We start from the raw sequence: 17033 nt of genomic DNA, 5'->3' as shown, positions 1-17033 counted from the left end.
CCTGACCCTTGGCCTAGATGCACCTCCCCTGGGGTCTAAGGGGGACCCCGGGGGGAGGGGAGGGCTGATCTGGTCCCTGCTCAGGAAAGTGGAGGCAAAGAAATCGTTAAATATGTTAGCTTTGTCATCTGGTGTGATGACCAAATTTCCTAGTGTGTCTTGCAGGGGCCCCACGTTACCCGGTACCTTCTTTTTGCCCCCTATGTATTTAAAAAAGGACTTCTTGTTGTCCTTGATCCGGGAAGCTAGTCCCAGTTCCATCTCCGCCTTGGCCTTCCTGACTGCCCCCCTGCATCCCTGAGCAACCGCAGTATAATCCTCCCTAGTGATGGCCCCTCCCTTCCATTGCGTGTACGACTCCCTTTTAGCTAGGAGACATTCCCAGATGCTTTTGGTGAGCCATGGGGGCTTTTGCACCCTCCTGCCCCCTTTGATCCGTGTTGGGATTACCTCCCTTTGGGTTTGGAGAATCGTCTTCTTAAGGAGCAACTACTCTTCTTGGACACCTGGGTCCCCTCCCCTCCGGGACCTCAGTGCTTCCCCAACTCTTCTCCTTAGCTCATTGAAGTCCACCCTCCTGAAATCTAGGGCTGCTGCCTTGCTGTAGGCCTTGGCCACCTTGTGTTGGGTGGTGAATTCCAGCAGGTGATGATCACTGTCGCCCAGGTGGTTGAGCACCCGCGGCCCCCTCACCAGGTCGTCACCCGTAGCCAGCACCAGGTCCAACAAGGCGTCTCCTCTGGTGGGGCTGTGCACCTCCTGGGTTAGATGAAGGATCTGCTGCCCCCAGACCCCAGCTCCCAATGTGTGGGGCAGAGAGTTGGTGTGGGACAGGGTGGGATGTGTGTGGGGAATGGGGGGCCCCAAGCAACCCCTTGCAGGCTGGAACTCTGTCAAGCTGCAAGGTAAAAGCAACAATTTCCTATATTTTTCTCCTTTAAAGAAGAATCAATTTTTAAAGTTTGTTTTGTTCATGACCCTTTCATATATTCTTGCAACCCACTTGTGGGTTGTGACCTATGGGTTGAGAAACCCTGACTTACAGGATATAAATACTGCACAGTAAGCAACCTTGGCTGTTCCCATTAACTTCTCCATTTAACATTCCCTTGTTTTTTTTTTTTGTTTTTTTTTCATATGGCTATGAATTATTTGCTAACAGCCAGCAGGATGGAGGGAGGATGGATACTTTGTGTAAGTTAAATCAGAAGACACTTTAAGACTACTGTAAACTCTTGTCAGTTGTTCATATTCAATCAGTGGTCATTAGCAGCTTTTCTCAATTAACCCCATGAGCTGATCCAGTGCAATTTTGAGGTCAGCTTTGGTATGTTTTTTTTGTTGTGTTTTGTGCTTGCAGAAGTATGGTGTCAGTCTGTAGCCCTGTGCTGAGTATTTGGGTGAAGTTTTATTGGGAGGAATGTAATTTTATCACATACTTCATGTGTTTGGAGGGGGAAAAACACTTTTGAAGAGTACCAGATATGAAAATCCTTTCTTCCTTAATGTCATTTAAGGTTAACAGCAGGGAGGTCTGCTAAAACTGTGTTCCAGCACAAGCTAAGAAGATGTTTGACCCAATAGTATTGTCTGTAGCCTCTTTCAGGATCATCTTTCATGACCATGCTCATGAGGGTATGGACAATCGCATGTGTTAAGTGTTTCAAATCCCAACCTAATTTAAAGCACTTCTGGGAGTGCTTCACTAACTACAAAGTATAGTCTGTGTCCCCTCCTGTCCACACCCCCACCTAAGGAATTTCCTAATGTGGAGGTGCTCTACAGCTGGAGGGCTGGTGAGCAGGTATCCTATAATGCCTCCTGATTACAATCCTTTGAATGTTTCTAGGGACAGGTGAGTGTCCATAGAGTCCTATGTAGAGTTGCACTGATAAAGATTCTTTGGGTCAATGCTGATGCCCAACTATTAATGAGCCATATCCCATCCCATGCCCTGCCCTGGCTGGGCAGCCCCAGCCCCACTCCCTCACTGCAAGGGCTTCATTCTGCCTGCCCCATCCCCAACGGACTTATCAGCCGGATGCTGCTGGGCTGGCCACGTGCATGCTGCGGCTGCACACAGCATTTATCAGTGACATTATTGGCTACATCAGCCAAAAAAAGCCAATTGACAATTAACATCAATTTTCCTTTTATTGGTGCTGATACGGTATGGACCAATGTGTTGATGCACCTCTAGTCTTATGGATATTTATACCTTGACTTTATCAACACTTTTGACATTCTTGCCAGCAAGCTAAGGAAGTATGGTTTGGAAGAATGGACTGTCAGGTGGATAGAAAACTGGTTGGATCATTGGGCTCACATGGTAGCCAAGTGGTTAAATGTCTAGTTGTCAGCCAGTATCAAGTGTCCTGGAGTCGGTCCTGGGGCTAGTTTTGTTCAATATCTCCATTCACGACCTGGAAGATGGGATGGAGTGCACCCTTGGCAAGTTTGCAGATAACACCAAGCTGTGGAGAGTAGTAGATACAATGGAGGGGGTAGGGCTAGGATTCGGAGACACAAATTGGAGGATTGGACCAAAAGATAGCTCATGAGGTCCAATAAGGAGAAATGCAAAGTCCTGCACTTAGGACAGAACAATCCCAAGCACAAGTAGAGGCTGGGGACTGACTGGCTAAGCAGCAGCTCTGCAAAAAAAGACTTGGGGGTTACAGTGAACAATAAGCTGAATATGAGCCAACGGTGTGCCCTTGTTGTTTAGAATGCTAATAATACACTGGGCTGCATTTGTAGGAGTGTTGCCAGTAGATCAAGGGAAGTAATTCTTCTCCTCTATTCTGCACTGGTATGGCCACATCTAGAATACTGTGTCCAGTTTTGGGCCCCCCACTACAGAAAGGATGCGGACAAATTGGAGAGAGTCCAAAAATGGTTAGGGGATTGGAGCCCATGACTTCTGAGGAGAGGCTGACAGAACTGGGCTTATTTATTCTGGAGAAGAGAAGACTGGGAGGGGATTTAATAGCAGCCTTAGACTACTTGAAGGGTGGTTCTCAGTGGCAGCAGATAACATGGAATAATGGTTTTAAGTTGCAGCAAGGAAGCCTAAGGTTAGATATGACAGACAACTTTCTCATTAGGAGGGTAGTAAAACACTGGGATAGGTTACCCAGAGAGGTTGTGAATTTCCTATCCTTGGAGGTTTTTAAGTCCCAGCTAGACAAAAGCTGTGGCTGGGATGATCTAGTTGGGGATGGTCCTGCTTTGAGCAGGGGGTTGGACTAGATGACCTCCTGAGGTCCCTTCCAGTCCTAATTTTCTACGATTCTGTGATCTCTGAGTTTTTGCTCAGTGCTTCCTGCTTCTGCAGGGTTGGGTTCTAGCATCCATGCTCCTTCAGGTCTTTTTTTCTATGCTGCTGCACTACACTTTTGATGGTTTTGAAGAAGTCATATACACAAGATCAGATGGCAGACTCTACAATCTGTCATGTCTAAAGGCCAAGACAAAAGTATGGCACATACTTATTAGGGAGCCCCTTTTTGCTAACGATGCTGCACTCCCCGCCCATGAAAAAAGCCAACTACAAATACTCATGAATTACCGCTCCCAGGCTTGCAGGATGTTTGCCCTGGCCATCAGCATCAAAAAGACTGGTCCTAGGACAGGGTGTTCACCAGTCACCCTTTATCAGCCTTGACAACACACCTCTCGAGGCAGTGAATAAGTTCTGCTACCTCGCATCCACAGCAAGTGACATCCTATCACTGGATGAAATGCTAAATGTGCACATTGGAAAGGCAGCTACCACTTTCAGTAAGCTCTCCAAATGAGTCTGGAACAATACAAAACTCACAATCAAAACTAAACTGCTTCTGTACAAACCCTGTGTCATTGATGTCCTTATGTATAGCAGTGAGACATGGTCAGCATATGCTTATCAAGAAAAGAAGTTGAACAGCTTCCACCTATGCTGTTTATGGCACATCCTTGACATCAAGTGGCAAGACAGAATTGCCAACACAGGTCATTACTAAAGCTGACCTGCCAAACATCATTGCACTACTCAAACAGCGGTGCCTACGCTGGCTTCGCCATCTTTGCAAGATGGAAGATGGGAGCATCCCGAAGGACCTCCTGCATGGGCAGATTACAGGTGGGGAGAGAAGAGCTGGGCTCCCAAAATTGTACTTCAGAGACGTCTGGAGGCGAGGTATGGAGACTTTTGGAATTGGTGCAAACCTTTGGGAGGCCTTAGCAGGAAACGGCACAAAGTGGTGTTCCCTTCACAATCATGGAGTCCAACATCACAATGAGAAATGGTCACTTGAATTACAAGAGAAACATGACCAAAGGAAACAGGCTGTTGGTATATCAGCCCCTCATGCCATGTACACCTGTGACCACTATGGCAGGACCTGCAAGTCTAACATTGGTCTCTACAGCCATAAGAGAAAATGCACCACCAATCAGAATAGTTGCAATATCCACCATCACTCACTGATGAATGGATGCCATACCCTTCCTTTGCAAGGTGGGCTGGTTTCCTGTACATCACCATCACAGCAGGAGCACAGAATGGGCCCATACCGTCTCCTTGCTCTCCAGTTTTTTTTTTCTGAAGTGCAAGGTACTGACCCTGGTCAGGGTGGCAAGTCTTCATCTATTTCTACATAATTTTGTGTTCTCTACCAGTTTGTCCACCACCTGACCTGGCATGGCTACTAAATTCCATGACCCTGGTAGTCAGAAGGTGCCACCTCAAGCTGTACTACATGCCTTGTGTGTCTGATAGCTGCATGCTAGATATGCGAAAAATAAGGACACTGGCAGGGACATCCTTCTCTGGGACCACCTTCAGACTGTACTGTTTCTGGCAAGATACATGAGCAGTGACTGGTAGGAATGGATAATTCTGGGAACCTGGGGCCATGAGCAATAGTGGCAGAACTTCAGGATGAGTTGCATTTTAGAGATCTGCACTAAGCTGGCCTTGTCTCTCAAGAGGCAAGCCAGCAGTTGTCACCTGGAAGATGACAACTCCCATTGGCTGCCGTTCTGTCACCAACCAACTTTGGTGTGGTAAAGTTCACAGTCAGATCAGTCTTTCTGGTGATGTGCTGCAGCATCCATAAAGGTTCTGGCACTGCACTTCCTCTGGTTCTCTAACCACAAGAGGTTGTAGCTGGATTTGCCCAGATGGCTTGGGGCCTGCTCTAGCTATGGCTGAAACATCTGGGGAAAGGCTTGGGCATGAAAGGATGTAGGCTGGAAGGCAGGGGCAGGAGATGGCAAAGGGTAAAGGGAAGCTGCCTGTTTCACGAGGTGACTGATTTCTGTGACTGTGTGGTGAGAAGCCATGGCCCAACTACAAGGGCTCAGGTGGTGGAGGTTCACAGGCCTGGCCTTGTCAGGGGTGGGGCCAGGGGTGTATAGGTCAGGTATTGCTTGGGTAGCTACCTTTCCTTCAAGAATTTGTCTAATCCTGTTTTTAATCTGGTATCATAAGCATTTCCTTCAGGTGGCTGGGCTTTGGGCATTAAGGCAAGGACAGAGTGTAGTCAGGAGAGAAGGTGGCAGGAGGATGGTGTGGATGTCGGGGTTGTGTAAAAGGGCCGTAGGTCCCTTTTAAAGGGAAAGTCAGTCTCTTTGAGAGAGCCCAGCTACAGGGCATTTGGATGATGGAGTGTCCCACTGGGAGTTTAAAACCCCAGGGGAGAGACCATAAAGGATGCAAATGCTGAGGGAGCAGTTTACAAGTAGAAAGCTAGTCACATTGCTATGCTGGAGTCTGAGCCAAAGACTCCCTCCTAATGCCTGAAACAGGCAGAAGGGTTTGATTTCTGTGGGGGTTTCTGTGTGTGCCTTGTGCCAAAACTGTTCTTTATTTGGTAGGATTGGCTGAGAAGCTCCTTGGGGAGGAAAGCTCCCCCTCCTGCAGGAACCAGCAGGCAGGTTCCTACCTTACCTGCATACAGGTGGTATGTTGGAACAATGGCAGGAGGGCTAGTTTTGATGGTAGCAGGGCAGTGGGGTGAGATGCTCACAGTATGTTTGGTTGGTTGGGTCCTCCCTCAGGTTGGTGCTATCTGAGCCGTCCTGTCCTAAGGGCTGGTAAATACGTTTGTCAGTCCTAAGTAAGAGAAGGGAGTCCCCAAGATACTATTGACCTTCCTGGGACTACACTTCAGCTAGGATGTGGCTTTGGGCCTTATTGTGGTTCTTTGGGTCCATGTTATAAATAGGGACCTACCTGAATTGCAGTGGAAGTTCACAGCATCTTTAATCTCACTCTTCTGGCCATGTGCCTCCACCCCACCACTGAGTGGCCAAGAGTTAATGCTGCAGTTTTTGCGTCTTGGCCACTGCGGGGGAGGGAGGAAGAGACAGACAGTGAAGCACAAGGCTTGATGGACTTGTCTTCTGCAGAAATCTTCAAGAGTTCCTTGTAGCATACGTGTGTTACCTGCCAGGTACCTGAAACACGGTTAGTGTCAAAAGACCTTGTTCCATGCCTTCAGGATCTTTCCCCTTGCCCAGAACTGATATTGTTCCTAGTTGTGGCTCTGAGCTACCATCTCAGCCATAATATGCTCATACACGGTCTGATTGCAGTGGCTTTTCCTAAGGAACCTTTGGGTCTCTTAGCCCCTGTGGGGAGAAAATCCGGAACCTCTGCTCAGTTGATATTGTGCTGTGTAGTGTTATGGTGGCGGTTGTGTTTTTTCAGGTAGTGTGATATAGTGGATGAGGAGGTGCTTGAGAGCATCCTGCACTCGTAAGCCAAGTTTATGGGGTAGTGGTCCTGATTGTTGCCACTGCCTGCCAACACACCTAACTTTGAAAATGAGGAGGTGACATATGGGACCCAGGCCTGTGTCCCGGGACAGTGAAGTAAAAGCGAGTTGCAAATGGGTCACATGAGGTAAGCTGGGGAGGGAGATACCAGAGCACTATGGGATGTCAGTAGACTGACCAACTCCTCATTCTGTGCTGGAGCAGACACCGTACGTGCTGTGTTTCACAAGGGAATGCTTTATAGTTGTTCCTGTTTTATCTGGGATCATTTTTATATGGTTCAAGTTAATACATAGCGTTTCATCTCCGTGTTGTTTGTACCCTCATATTTTAGAATGCTTTAGAGCAGGGGTGGGTAAAATGTGGCCCGCGGGCCAGATGCAGTCTGCCAGGCTGTTCTATCTGGCCCGTGGGGCCCCTAAAAATTTAGAAGATTAATGGTTATCTGCCCCTGGCTGCCTGTCATGTGGCCCTCGATGGCTTGCCAAAACTCAGTAAGCAGCCCTCTGCCTGAAATAATTGCCCGCCGCTGCTTTAGAGTTTAGAGGCACTTGGGGGTCTTACAAATGTTTTATCTGTCCATATCCTAGCACACGTAGCAATACCCACTGAACCCAACTAGCTTAGGAAAAAGTACCTTTAAATTTTGGTTTTTGATGCAACTAACAATATTGTAAAGGAGGTAGATAAAGTCCCTCATGGGTGTTAAATGTTATTTCAGGTCATGTGAATCGTATATATATTTTTAACTATTCACGACAGCACTTGTGAAGCTTTGGGCCTGGTTTCATTTTAGTATTTTAACTAATATCTGTCTTCTTCCAGGGAGATCCCAGGACAACGTCAAGAGGATGTTCAATGATGTGAAAAACCATTATTATTTTCTATTATTCTCCTTTCTTTCCTTCGTGTTTTTGCTATTTTCTTTTCCTCCAGAGCCACTGAAAACTATTTTTATATACATCATCTGATTTATTTAAAGTTCTACTCCTTGGTACATTTTATAGAAAAATTTTAATGAAAAAACTGCCAGAATTTTTAATCAATTTCTTTTTCCCTCTTTGAAAATACTATTGGAATGTAGTTCTTCCCCTCCCCATATTACGTCTTTTAAGTCTTATGTACAGATCTGCAGCAGAAAGAATTTTAAATTAAAATGGGACAGAATTCATTGAGTGCATGGTAAATATATCATTATTTAACAAATGTTTTTTTTTTGTTTTCCAGTGAAGTTTAGGGAAATGTGAACATGTGTCCCAAAGACTACCCAAAGTGGGTACTTCCTTCAGCACTGTAGTTATTTAAGAATCATAAGGCCCTTTTAGTAACTAGAATTTTATGTATGTGAGGAAAATAACACAAAATGTATCACAGATATTACTTCAGCTGTAGAAACTACACCAGAGACTGGATTTGTAGACAGGGCTTAACTCGGGACCATGGCATCTAGCCCCACTGCAAAGAGAACTAGACCATGTGCTGGTAAAAACAGTGGAACCATGTCAACACTATAGTGGTGGAGACTAATGAATTCCAATTATTCTAGGGCAGGTACAGTCTTAATGTAATGAAGAAGTTAAAGCCAAGAGCTTTAACTTTTTTAAAGGGGATTTGGACTTTCAGTCACAGTGGTTACTACTAACAAGTAGTGAATGCAAGTCTGAGCCTGATGTACAGTAGCTGTGACGGACATCATGATTTTGATGTTTCACATTAAACAGAATTCTTTTTAGTTGTTTTTGGATAATGATATTTTTGGCTATGATAAATATTTGGATATTTATAAGCTATCATGTATAAATAGTAACCTTTTAAATAACTGCTACATGAAGCTTATTCATACTTCTGTCGTAGATAAAGGGACATTGTCATAGTTGCTGGGCAAAGTATTTCGAAAATGGCAAATGTTCTATGAATTTTTAAAATTCATTAAACAATTTTTGGGTTGCATATCAACATTATTTTGCAGTATTTCCAACAGAAATGTATCTAGCCTGAGGAATGTTCTTAAAAAAACCCAGCTTGTTGATAATATAATAATTGTTTAAAAGAACAATATCACTTGTATTTTAATTGTTTTTTATATCTAGCCACATTGCTCTGATTTCAGGTTTCTCTCCTGTGTTTTCACCAGAGGTAACTCTTGACCAGCAGAAGCACTGGGTAGTGTACCCCGTACACTAAGAAATGTACATGACTTGCTTTAAAGAATGTACTGACTGCATTATAAATGGACATTTTTTCAAGTTGGTCATTTGCGTACCATTTGCTAGAGTAAAACTCTTGTATTGCCTGCACTCTTGAACTCTGATCTTGCCATTCAACTGGTTTACATTCAAAGTGCAAGTTAGAATATTTAGGTATTTTGGTGGCTTTTGGACATTATGTTCTCTGCACAGTACTTAGACTGACGGACATAACCTAGAAGGTCAATGTAGAGGTTTTAAATGATGACTTTGCTGCAGTGCAAGCAAAGTGGGAGCGAGTGATTTTTAAATTTATAAATTTCACATTGTCATTTTAAAAACAAAGGTGCTGACTTTCTGCTATTCTCAAAATGGTCACCTTGATAAAGTGATTTAATTACCATGGTTTGAATACTAATAAGTATTTGGATTGCTGTCTTAAAACAGGATCACTGATAATGAATTTTCATAATGTAAGACAAAAATTGATGTTTGAGGTAATAATGCCTTTGTCCATGAATTTGGTTATTTTTCTTAAATAAATATTCCCACTCTGCTTGAGTAGATGACTGAATTCATAGTAATCATGCCTATCTGTAAAATTATAGATAGTTGAAACTTTCTCAGTTGGTTCTATACCATTATCAATAAACTTTTAAATGTGGTTGTATGCAAATGAATGCAATCAAAATGAAAGTGCTTTGACAATGCACCTTCCAGTTGCTGGATTCCCATTTTCCTTTCTAGCTTACAGTTTCTGTGACTTTTATGTAAATGTTACGTTTTTTCGATTTGTTTATGTTGGTCAGTTAGATTGCTTGTTCTGTTTTGTCAGACTATTCTAAACTCCATGTAGCTTGGAATACTAAAAGTATAAATGCCAAGTTTGTTGAAAAAAAAGTAATTGCCTGTATTCCTTGTAAAGGAATGTAGCTAGAAAAAAGCTTAAATTGGAAAAGGTCTTGCACAATCTGGGCCATGGTTTTCCCAGTAGCTGCACTGTATGGTAATTGTCTTGTTTCTTGTGGTTTGCTTTTGGGCCAAATGCTTGTAAACCTGGAATGGTGAGTACTACCCCATAGCAGGTGTATGCAGAATAAGCATGTACCATATGTATGTAATCTGGATACATGGATACACAGGTACTGCAGTGATGAGCATAGTGGAAGAAGCTGAATCGAATCAGCTAACCTAAAAAGTATCTGCTCAGGTGACCTAATCACTACAATATTTTTGGAAGGCTACTTAAAATGTTAGTAGTAGTTCTTGATAGTAGCCTGCAAGACGCAGTAAAATGTGTCTTGCACTAATATTCTTATTCTTGTTTGCCCTAATGTAGGTGTCTCTTCAGTACATATCACCTTTCCCATTTGTAGAGAGAGGAAGCCATACTAATCTTGAATTCAGGCAGAAGGCAGGGCAGAATTGTAGACAAACTGGCTAGTTTGTAAGGTCACATCTCTGCCCTGCCTTCTGCCTTTCCCATCTGTTTGACTTGCTGAGCATTCAGTCTGATACTTTTACCATCTTAAAATAGGCATTCCATTCTGGGACCGTCTTCCATTATACTAAATCAAGAGCAGCACTGTTTACCTTCTTGTGTTTTTTTTTTTTTTCATGGTTCCTTTTACCATTCCAAGATTAAAGTTCTTTTTTTTTTTTCATCTAAATTTAACAATCCTGGGGCTTTCTCTCCTGTTAGATCCTGCAGGTGAGCCGTTCTTGGTAAGTGTGGCAGATCATCAGTATTTCTGCAGCAGTAGCTGATATCACAAACAGAAACTAAACAAGTCAGAACTGGTTTGAGGAGGAATGATTTTAGGACTTGTCTGTTCATTAAATTTAATTGGGATAACTATAGCAGAATAAGTATTTTTAGTATAACTCCCTGTGTAGACATTCTGTTTTAGAATAAAAGTAACTTTTTTCCCAGAATAATTACTACCAGTGACTTTTACTCCTGTGTTTAACATGGAGTTATACCAACATAGCTATAACAGAATAATTATGCCTTTCAGTTTCCCAGAGCAGACTAGCTCTTATTCACTGATAGCGAACGGAAGGGCAACAGAGCAGCATAAGTCTAATCAGGGAGTTCATGTATGGTGACATGCAAGGATAAAATGCAGCTATACAGCTTCTCTGTCCCTCCATACCTCTCCCTCCCCAGTCCTCTTGCTGTGTGCACTGCTTCAGTCATGTCAGCTGCAGTAGCCTCTAAAAAAAGTCTGTAATTCCTTCTCATTCCTGCTTATTTGTCCAGTTTGACTACTGGTTTGTCATGGGACTCTGGATTTGCTTCTATAAGCATAAAAGAGTTTATAACAAATTATAAGTCAGCTTGGGTTGCTTGGACATCAAAATGTGCAGTCACCGTAGAAGCCAAAAAAAAAAAATCTCAGGAAAAAATGGCTTTTAAGAGCCAATACTATAAATGCCAGGTTAGTCTGTTGTGTATAGTTAGCTTTGAGATTACAATGTGAAATGCACAGTACTGTGAAGGGGAAATTCATTCAGTGTACGAGTCAGAATCATAGAAAATTTAGGGTTGGAAGGGACCTCAGGACGTCATCTAGTCCAGCCCCCTGCTCAAACCAGGACCATCCCCAACTAGATCATCCCAGCCAAAGCTTTGTGTAGTTGGGTCTTGAAAACCTCCAATGATGGAGCTTCCACTACCTCTGTGGGTAACCTGTTCCAGTGTCTTACTACCCTCCTAGTGAGAAAATTATTCCTAATATCTAACCTAAACGTCCCTTGCTGCAACTTGAGACTGTTGTTCCTTGTTCTGTCATCTGTCACCACTGAGAACAGTCTAGCTTCATCCTCTTGATGGAGTTATACCACCATAGCTATAACAGAATAATTATGCCATTCAGTTTCTCAGTGCTGAATAGAGGGGGGGGAGAATTATCACTTCCCTTGACCTGCTGGCAACACTCCTGCTGATGCAGCCCAGGATGCCATTAGGCTTCTTTACAACAAGGGCACACTGTTGGCTCATATTCAGCTTATTGTCCACTGTAACCCCCAGGTCCTTTTCTGCAGAGCTGTTGCCCAGCCAGTTAGCCCCCAGCCTGTACCAGTGCATGGGATTATTCTGTCCTAGTGCAAGACTTTGCACTTGTCCTTGTTGGACCGCATGAGATTTCTTTTGGCCCAGTCCTCCAATTTGTCTAGGTCACTCTGAATCCTGGCCCTACACTCCAGTGTATCTGCCATTCCCCTCAGCTTGTTGTCATCTACAGACTTGCTGTGGGTGCACTCTATGCCATATTCCAGGTTGTTGATGAAGACATTGAACAAAACTGGCCCCAGACCATATGAAAAGCCTTGCTAAAATCAAGGTGCATCACATCTGCTGGTTTCCCCTGCATCCACAGAGCCAGTCACCTTATAGAAGGCAGTCAGATTGCCCTTGGTGCATCCATGCTGACTGGTCCTAATCACCTTCTCCTCCAAGTGCTTTGAGATGGATTCCTTGAGGATCTGCTCCAGGGACTGAGGTGAGGCTGACTGGTCTGTAGTTCCCTGGGTCCTCCTTTTTCCCTTTCTTAAATATGGGCATTATGTTTGCCCTTTTCCGGTTATCCAGGGCCTCTCCTAATTGCCATGAATTTTCCAAGTTGATGGCCAGTGGCTCTGCAATCACATCGGCCAACTTCCTTAGCACCCTTGGGTGCATCCCATCCTGCCCCTTGGATTTATATATGTCCAGCTTTTCTAAATAGTCCCTAATCTGTTGTTTTGCCATGGTTGCCTGCTCACCTCCTCCCCAAATTGTGCTGCCTGGTGCAGTCATCTGGGAGCTGACCTTGCTTGTGAAGACTGAGGTGAAAAAGGCATTGAGCACTTCAGCCTTTTCTGCATCCTCTGTCACAAGGTTGCCTCCCGCATTCAGTAAGGGACCCACACTTTCCCTGATTCTCCTGTTGCTACTTACATACTTGTAGAAACCCTTCTTGTTACCCTTGTTAGCTGCAGCTCCAATTGCGCTTTGGCCTTCCTGACTTCATTCCTGCAGTGACGAGCACCAGGACAAACCATATCCTGTCCACCTAAAAGAAAAAGTACAGGAACCCACAGAATAAGTTAAGATGGGGATTTGAATATTCTTTATACATGTAAAATAATATTTAAAACTTTGTATTGCTGTGTAAAGTCCCTTCCTGACACCTGATGGGGGGGGCCAGTAAGGGACAGGCTTTCAGGCATCTTTTTATCACAAGAGCTCAAAGCATCCTCTCTTGTATTCTACCTTCCTCTTTGCTAGTAGAAGTAGGGTTGGAGTGGTATTGTAGCCATGATGGTCCAGGAAATGATAGAAGCAAGGGTTCTTTTTATGGTATTTTTATTGGGGCAGCCATATAGTTGGAAGAGATGTGAGACAAGCTTTTGAGCAGAAAATACCCTTCTTTAGGTCTGGCTTCTCTCACAGGAGGAGGATAATGTTAGTTTGCTTGCCTTGTTGGCCACTTATTTCACTTAGTCTGTCTTAAGCCATTTTATTAGTCTGCCCATCTCACTTTGAAATTCTCATCTTTAAATTAAAGGCATATCCATGCTGGATGCTGGCTTTCATTGCCACTGTTCCCAACATCTGAGTGGAAGGGAAAAACAGTTGTATGGAATCCAGTGAGTGGAAGGTAACAGAGTAATTGCATTTCAAAGCATAGATTTCACTGAATGTGGAAATAAATTGTGCTGGAGATTTTTCTGTTGTTCAATTCCTAAAATGGCCTGGGAAACAGAATTTATTTGCCCTTCAGTATGTTTAGCTTTAAACCACTTGATTTTTTTATATAAGACCATATTTACATGCAACTTATTATTTGTAAACGTAATGCCTTTCCTGAAATGCTAAGGTCTAGAGAATAAAAAGATGTTTTAATTTTGAATCACTTAATTCAAAGAAGCACAATGCACTGTATGACTTTTTAGGGATTATTAAAAAAAAAACACTTCAAAAAGTATAAAGACTCTTAATTCTTCCAAGGTTAAATCTGTTATCTGCTTCATTTAATTACTGTCCTGGATCTAGCCTGTGTAGGACTGACATTCTAATGGTTTAGGTAGCCATGTAATTACACTAAAATTGCAAGCAATAAGCTATTTTGAACAAAGCTAAGAAGCTTTACATTTGGACAGAGTAATACTGTCATGTTTGAACCAATGATGGTTTTTCTTTGGGCTCCTTTGACTTAACACAACAGCTTCTTCGACTTCTTAACACAACATGTATTTAGCTTCAGTTCTGGGCTAACGGCATCCTGACTGTCAGTTGGGAAAATTTCTGTAAAATGGAGCTTTTTTTTTTAAGTGGATTACTGAGGTTCTCAATTATGAAAAAAATCTGCAAATTGAAGTATATTAAAAACAATGGAAATTGATGTACACTTATGAAAACTATAAAATTATCTAGACTTTATCATTTCAAACACTTGTTTTGGTTCTGTTTTGTTTTAAGAATATGCATGCCAAATGTTTGTCTCTTTCGATGATTTGTAATATACATTTTTTTGACTGGAAACTTTTTTGTACAACCCACTCCAATAAATGTTTTGCATTTTATTTGTCGTCTCCTCTTATTTGAAACTAACCAAATTCCAGTCAAAGGCTGAGAGAGATGTTGCATACCCAAGGATGTTGCACACCCACGTAGAGAGAGGATAAGGAGTGTCATCGTTGCTATTCTGTCTCCTAAGAAGATCTGGTGTGGTACAGGGCTATAAATAACCCCTTTTTATTTTGAAGCAAATATGCTGACCTTAGTCTTAATGGCTAATGCTTAAGAAAAGCAAATATAAAGTTAGTGTGGCAGCAGCATTGCAACTGAGGCTGGGATTTCAGTTGGTTTTTAGACCCTGCTTTAGAAACCAATTTTTGCTTTTCTGAGCCCCTTTTCCTAAAAAGACCAATAATGGGATAATTGGGATTCTAGCGTTTATAGCCTCCCACCTAAGCCACAAACTTTTTTCCTCATGCAGTCTTTGGTGACTATCAGTCTAAGATGGGCTTAAAAAAATCACCAGCCTGGATATCTATCTCAAACAACCAAATACTGTCCACTGGTTTATGGTCCTAGCTGCTGCATTTGAATTGAATAAGGTTGTTCCTGTTTACTTGGCAGTATTGGTTGGTTTAGAGGACACTACCTGCATTGAAGTCTCCTGAGTTATCATGTTGGGTCTCTTAACAAACATCTGTTCACAGTAAATGCTTAGTACCTGGCATCCCCAATGCATTTGCTGAGTGTAAGTGATCAATACTCCCCTCGAGGTACATGCACATCTTAATTTTCTAAGTGGGCAAACTGAATGAAAGGAACACACCTGAATTACTTTAGGCTTTTTTGAAAGTATTGTGACCTAGGGGGTAAAGCCCTGGGCTAGGACTGCTGAACATGTGGATCATGGATTGGCCTTCTGCGTCATCTGGGGCCTCGCCAATGATATCTCTGTTTATTGGAAGACTGTCATTCTCGTATCAGGACTGCCAGCGACAAGAGTACTGGACCGGGACTCGGCCTGAGTTCTGTTTGAAAGTCTGATGTACTGTAACCTTGAGTTTCTTCTGATCCAATCTGTTTATACCAATTCCTGCAGTACCTGGATTTTTCTTGTAGATCTACCATTCAAGTCTTAAATGTGGCTGAGCAAATCTCACATCTATTTTACAGTGTATCTGCATAGTTGAAGCAATTGCTTATTTAAAAGTTCTGTCTCATACAGAAGCCAGCTGTGTCTGATCCTTTTGCAAGAACAGAGCAAAACAAAAATGAATGGTTAATTCTTGGCTTTTTGAGGGGCAGCTGATCACTTGATTTATAACTCAAATTAATTGTAGACAAGGACAAATTTTACAGGTTTGGAAATTGAAGGGTTGAGTTAAGCTTGCCACAATAATCTTTGTCTATTGGTTTAATTTCCCAGAATGGGGAAGAACTATCCAAAGTTCACCTAGAGCCTTTTTACTGCTTAGCTGGTAAAATAACTATCATCCTAGCAATAGATTCATGGTGCCTGCAAAGGTGACTGAGATATTGCAGTAATATCAAAGCTGTACTACAGCTAAGAGTTCATCAAATAGAACATTTCAATTTATTGTCTTTGCTAAATGAAAGGAAAAGTAATCTTTAGAATTTACTGAACCCTGAGACTTGCATAGTTTTTCAAGACTGCTAGTCCTAAAGGATAATTCCAGAAGCCAAAATACGTTAGGAATCTGCGGACAGGGTTCTTTGGGTAAATGTGGTATCTTTTATTAGACCAACTAAATCACTGGAAAATTATCCTTTGCAAGCTTTTGGGAACCAACGCCTCAACAGCCCTTACAAATCTGCTGCTTCCAAGAGGTCTTACCTAATGCTGTGTGTGAATTAATTCGCAAATGCTGAGCATCAACCCTTAAAAACATGCTTCTTGATCAGGAATGAATGTGATTCTAAGTCTTTAAAAGGTCCCTTATCTTTGTACACTGGTCTCCATTTGTACAACTCTGCTGGTTAGAAATGTGAGAAGGACCTTCCAAACTAGCTCTGCCAGCAGCAGTAGTTAAGTAGCCCTTGCGAAGGCGTGCCAGCTCTAGCCACTTAAATCTTCCGGTGGCTTGCCTTGGCAGTGGTAGTGCTGGTGTTCCTTGTGTTTAGGGCACAATGATTAACAACATTAAAAGGAGCTTGGTAGGTGTGTGGGAGCCGTGGTAGACCTATGCTTGCAAATCTCTTGCTAACGTGCCCACAGCTCCCTGGCATTGTGCCGCCAAGGCGTAGATGCTGCATCTTCCATTCAGCGAGAGCCAGGGGGGCCGCTGCTGAAGCCGGCCTCCCGCGTGCCCGGCGTGCGCAGGGGCGGGGACTCGAGTCCCCTCGCGCAATGCCAGCTCCTCGCTTGTGGTTCGTTATCATGGCTGTGTATCCACCGCGGAGCACTAACGGAGCGGGCCGCGCTGCCTTTGAGCACTCGGGCTGCCTTTCCGAAAGCTCCGGCTTCCTGTCGCGGGGCCCGCAGGACCGCGATCGCTGCCGCAGACATCCCGGGCGGGGCGGGGCGGGGCGGGGCGCGGCGGTCCTGGGCCCCCTTT

General features: G+C 43.4%; 1 protein-coding gene and 1 long non-coding RNA gene across 2 annotated transcripts in view; one reads left to right on the top strand and one right to left on the bottom strand.

Annotated features, from left to right (window-relative positions):
* LMNB2 (lamin B2) overlaps window positions 1-11353 on the top strand; it is a 75684-nt gene extending 64331 nt beyond the window's left edge. Inside the window, exon 12 of the mRNA XM_019513199.1 lies at window positions 7591-11353. Within this exon, the coding sequence (XP_019368744.1) occupies window positions 7591-7632 (42 nt within the window). The 3' untranslated portion in view covers window positions 7633-11353. The remainder of the gene's footprint in view (window positions 1-7590) is intronic.
* Window positions 1-14516, bottom strand: part of LOC109294746 — a 21234-nt gene extending 6718 nt beyond the window's left edge. Inside the window, exons 1-2 of the long non-coding RNA XR_002096611.1 lie at window positions 13741-14516; window positions 3291-3294 (exon numbers count right to left, since the gene is read on the bottom strand). This is a non-coding gene — a long non-coding RNA (uncharacterized LOC109294746). The remainder of the gene's footprint in view (window positions 1-3290; window positions 3295-13740) is intronic.
* Between the last annotated feature and the right edge of the window lie 2517 nt (window positions 14517-17033).

The sequence above is a fragment of the Gavialis gangeticus genome, unplaced genomic scaffold (assembly GCF_001723915.1).
Source record: "Gavialis gangeticus isolate Ggan-Ray unplaced genomic scaffold, GavGan_comp1, whole genome shotgun sequence".
NCBI lineage: Eukaryota > Metazoa > Chordata > Crocodylia > Gavialidae > Gavialis > Gavialis gangeticus.
This window is presented reverse-complemented; position numbering and strand designations above follow the sequence as displayed.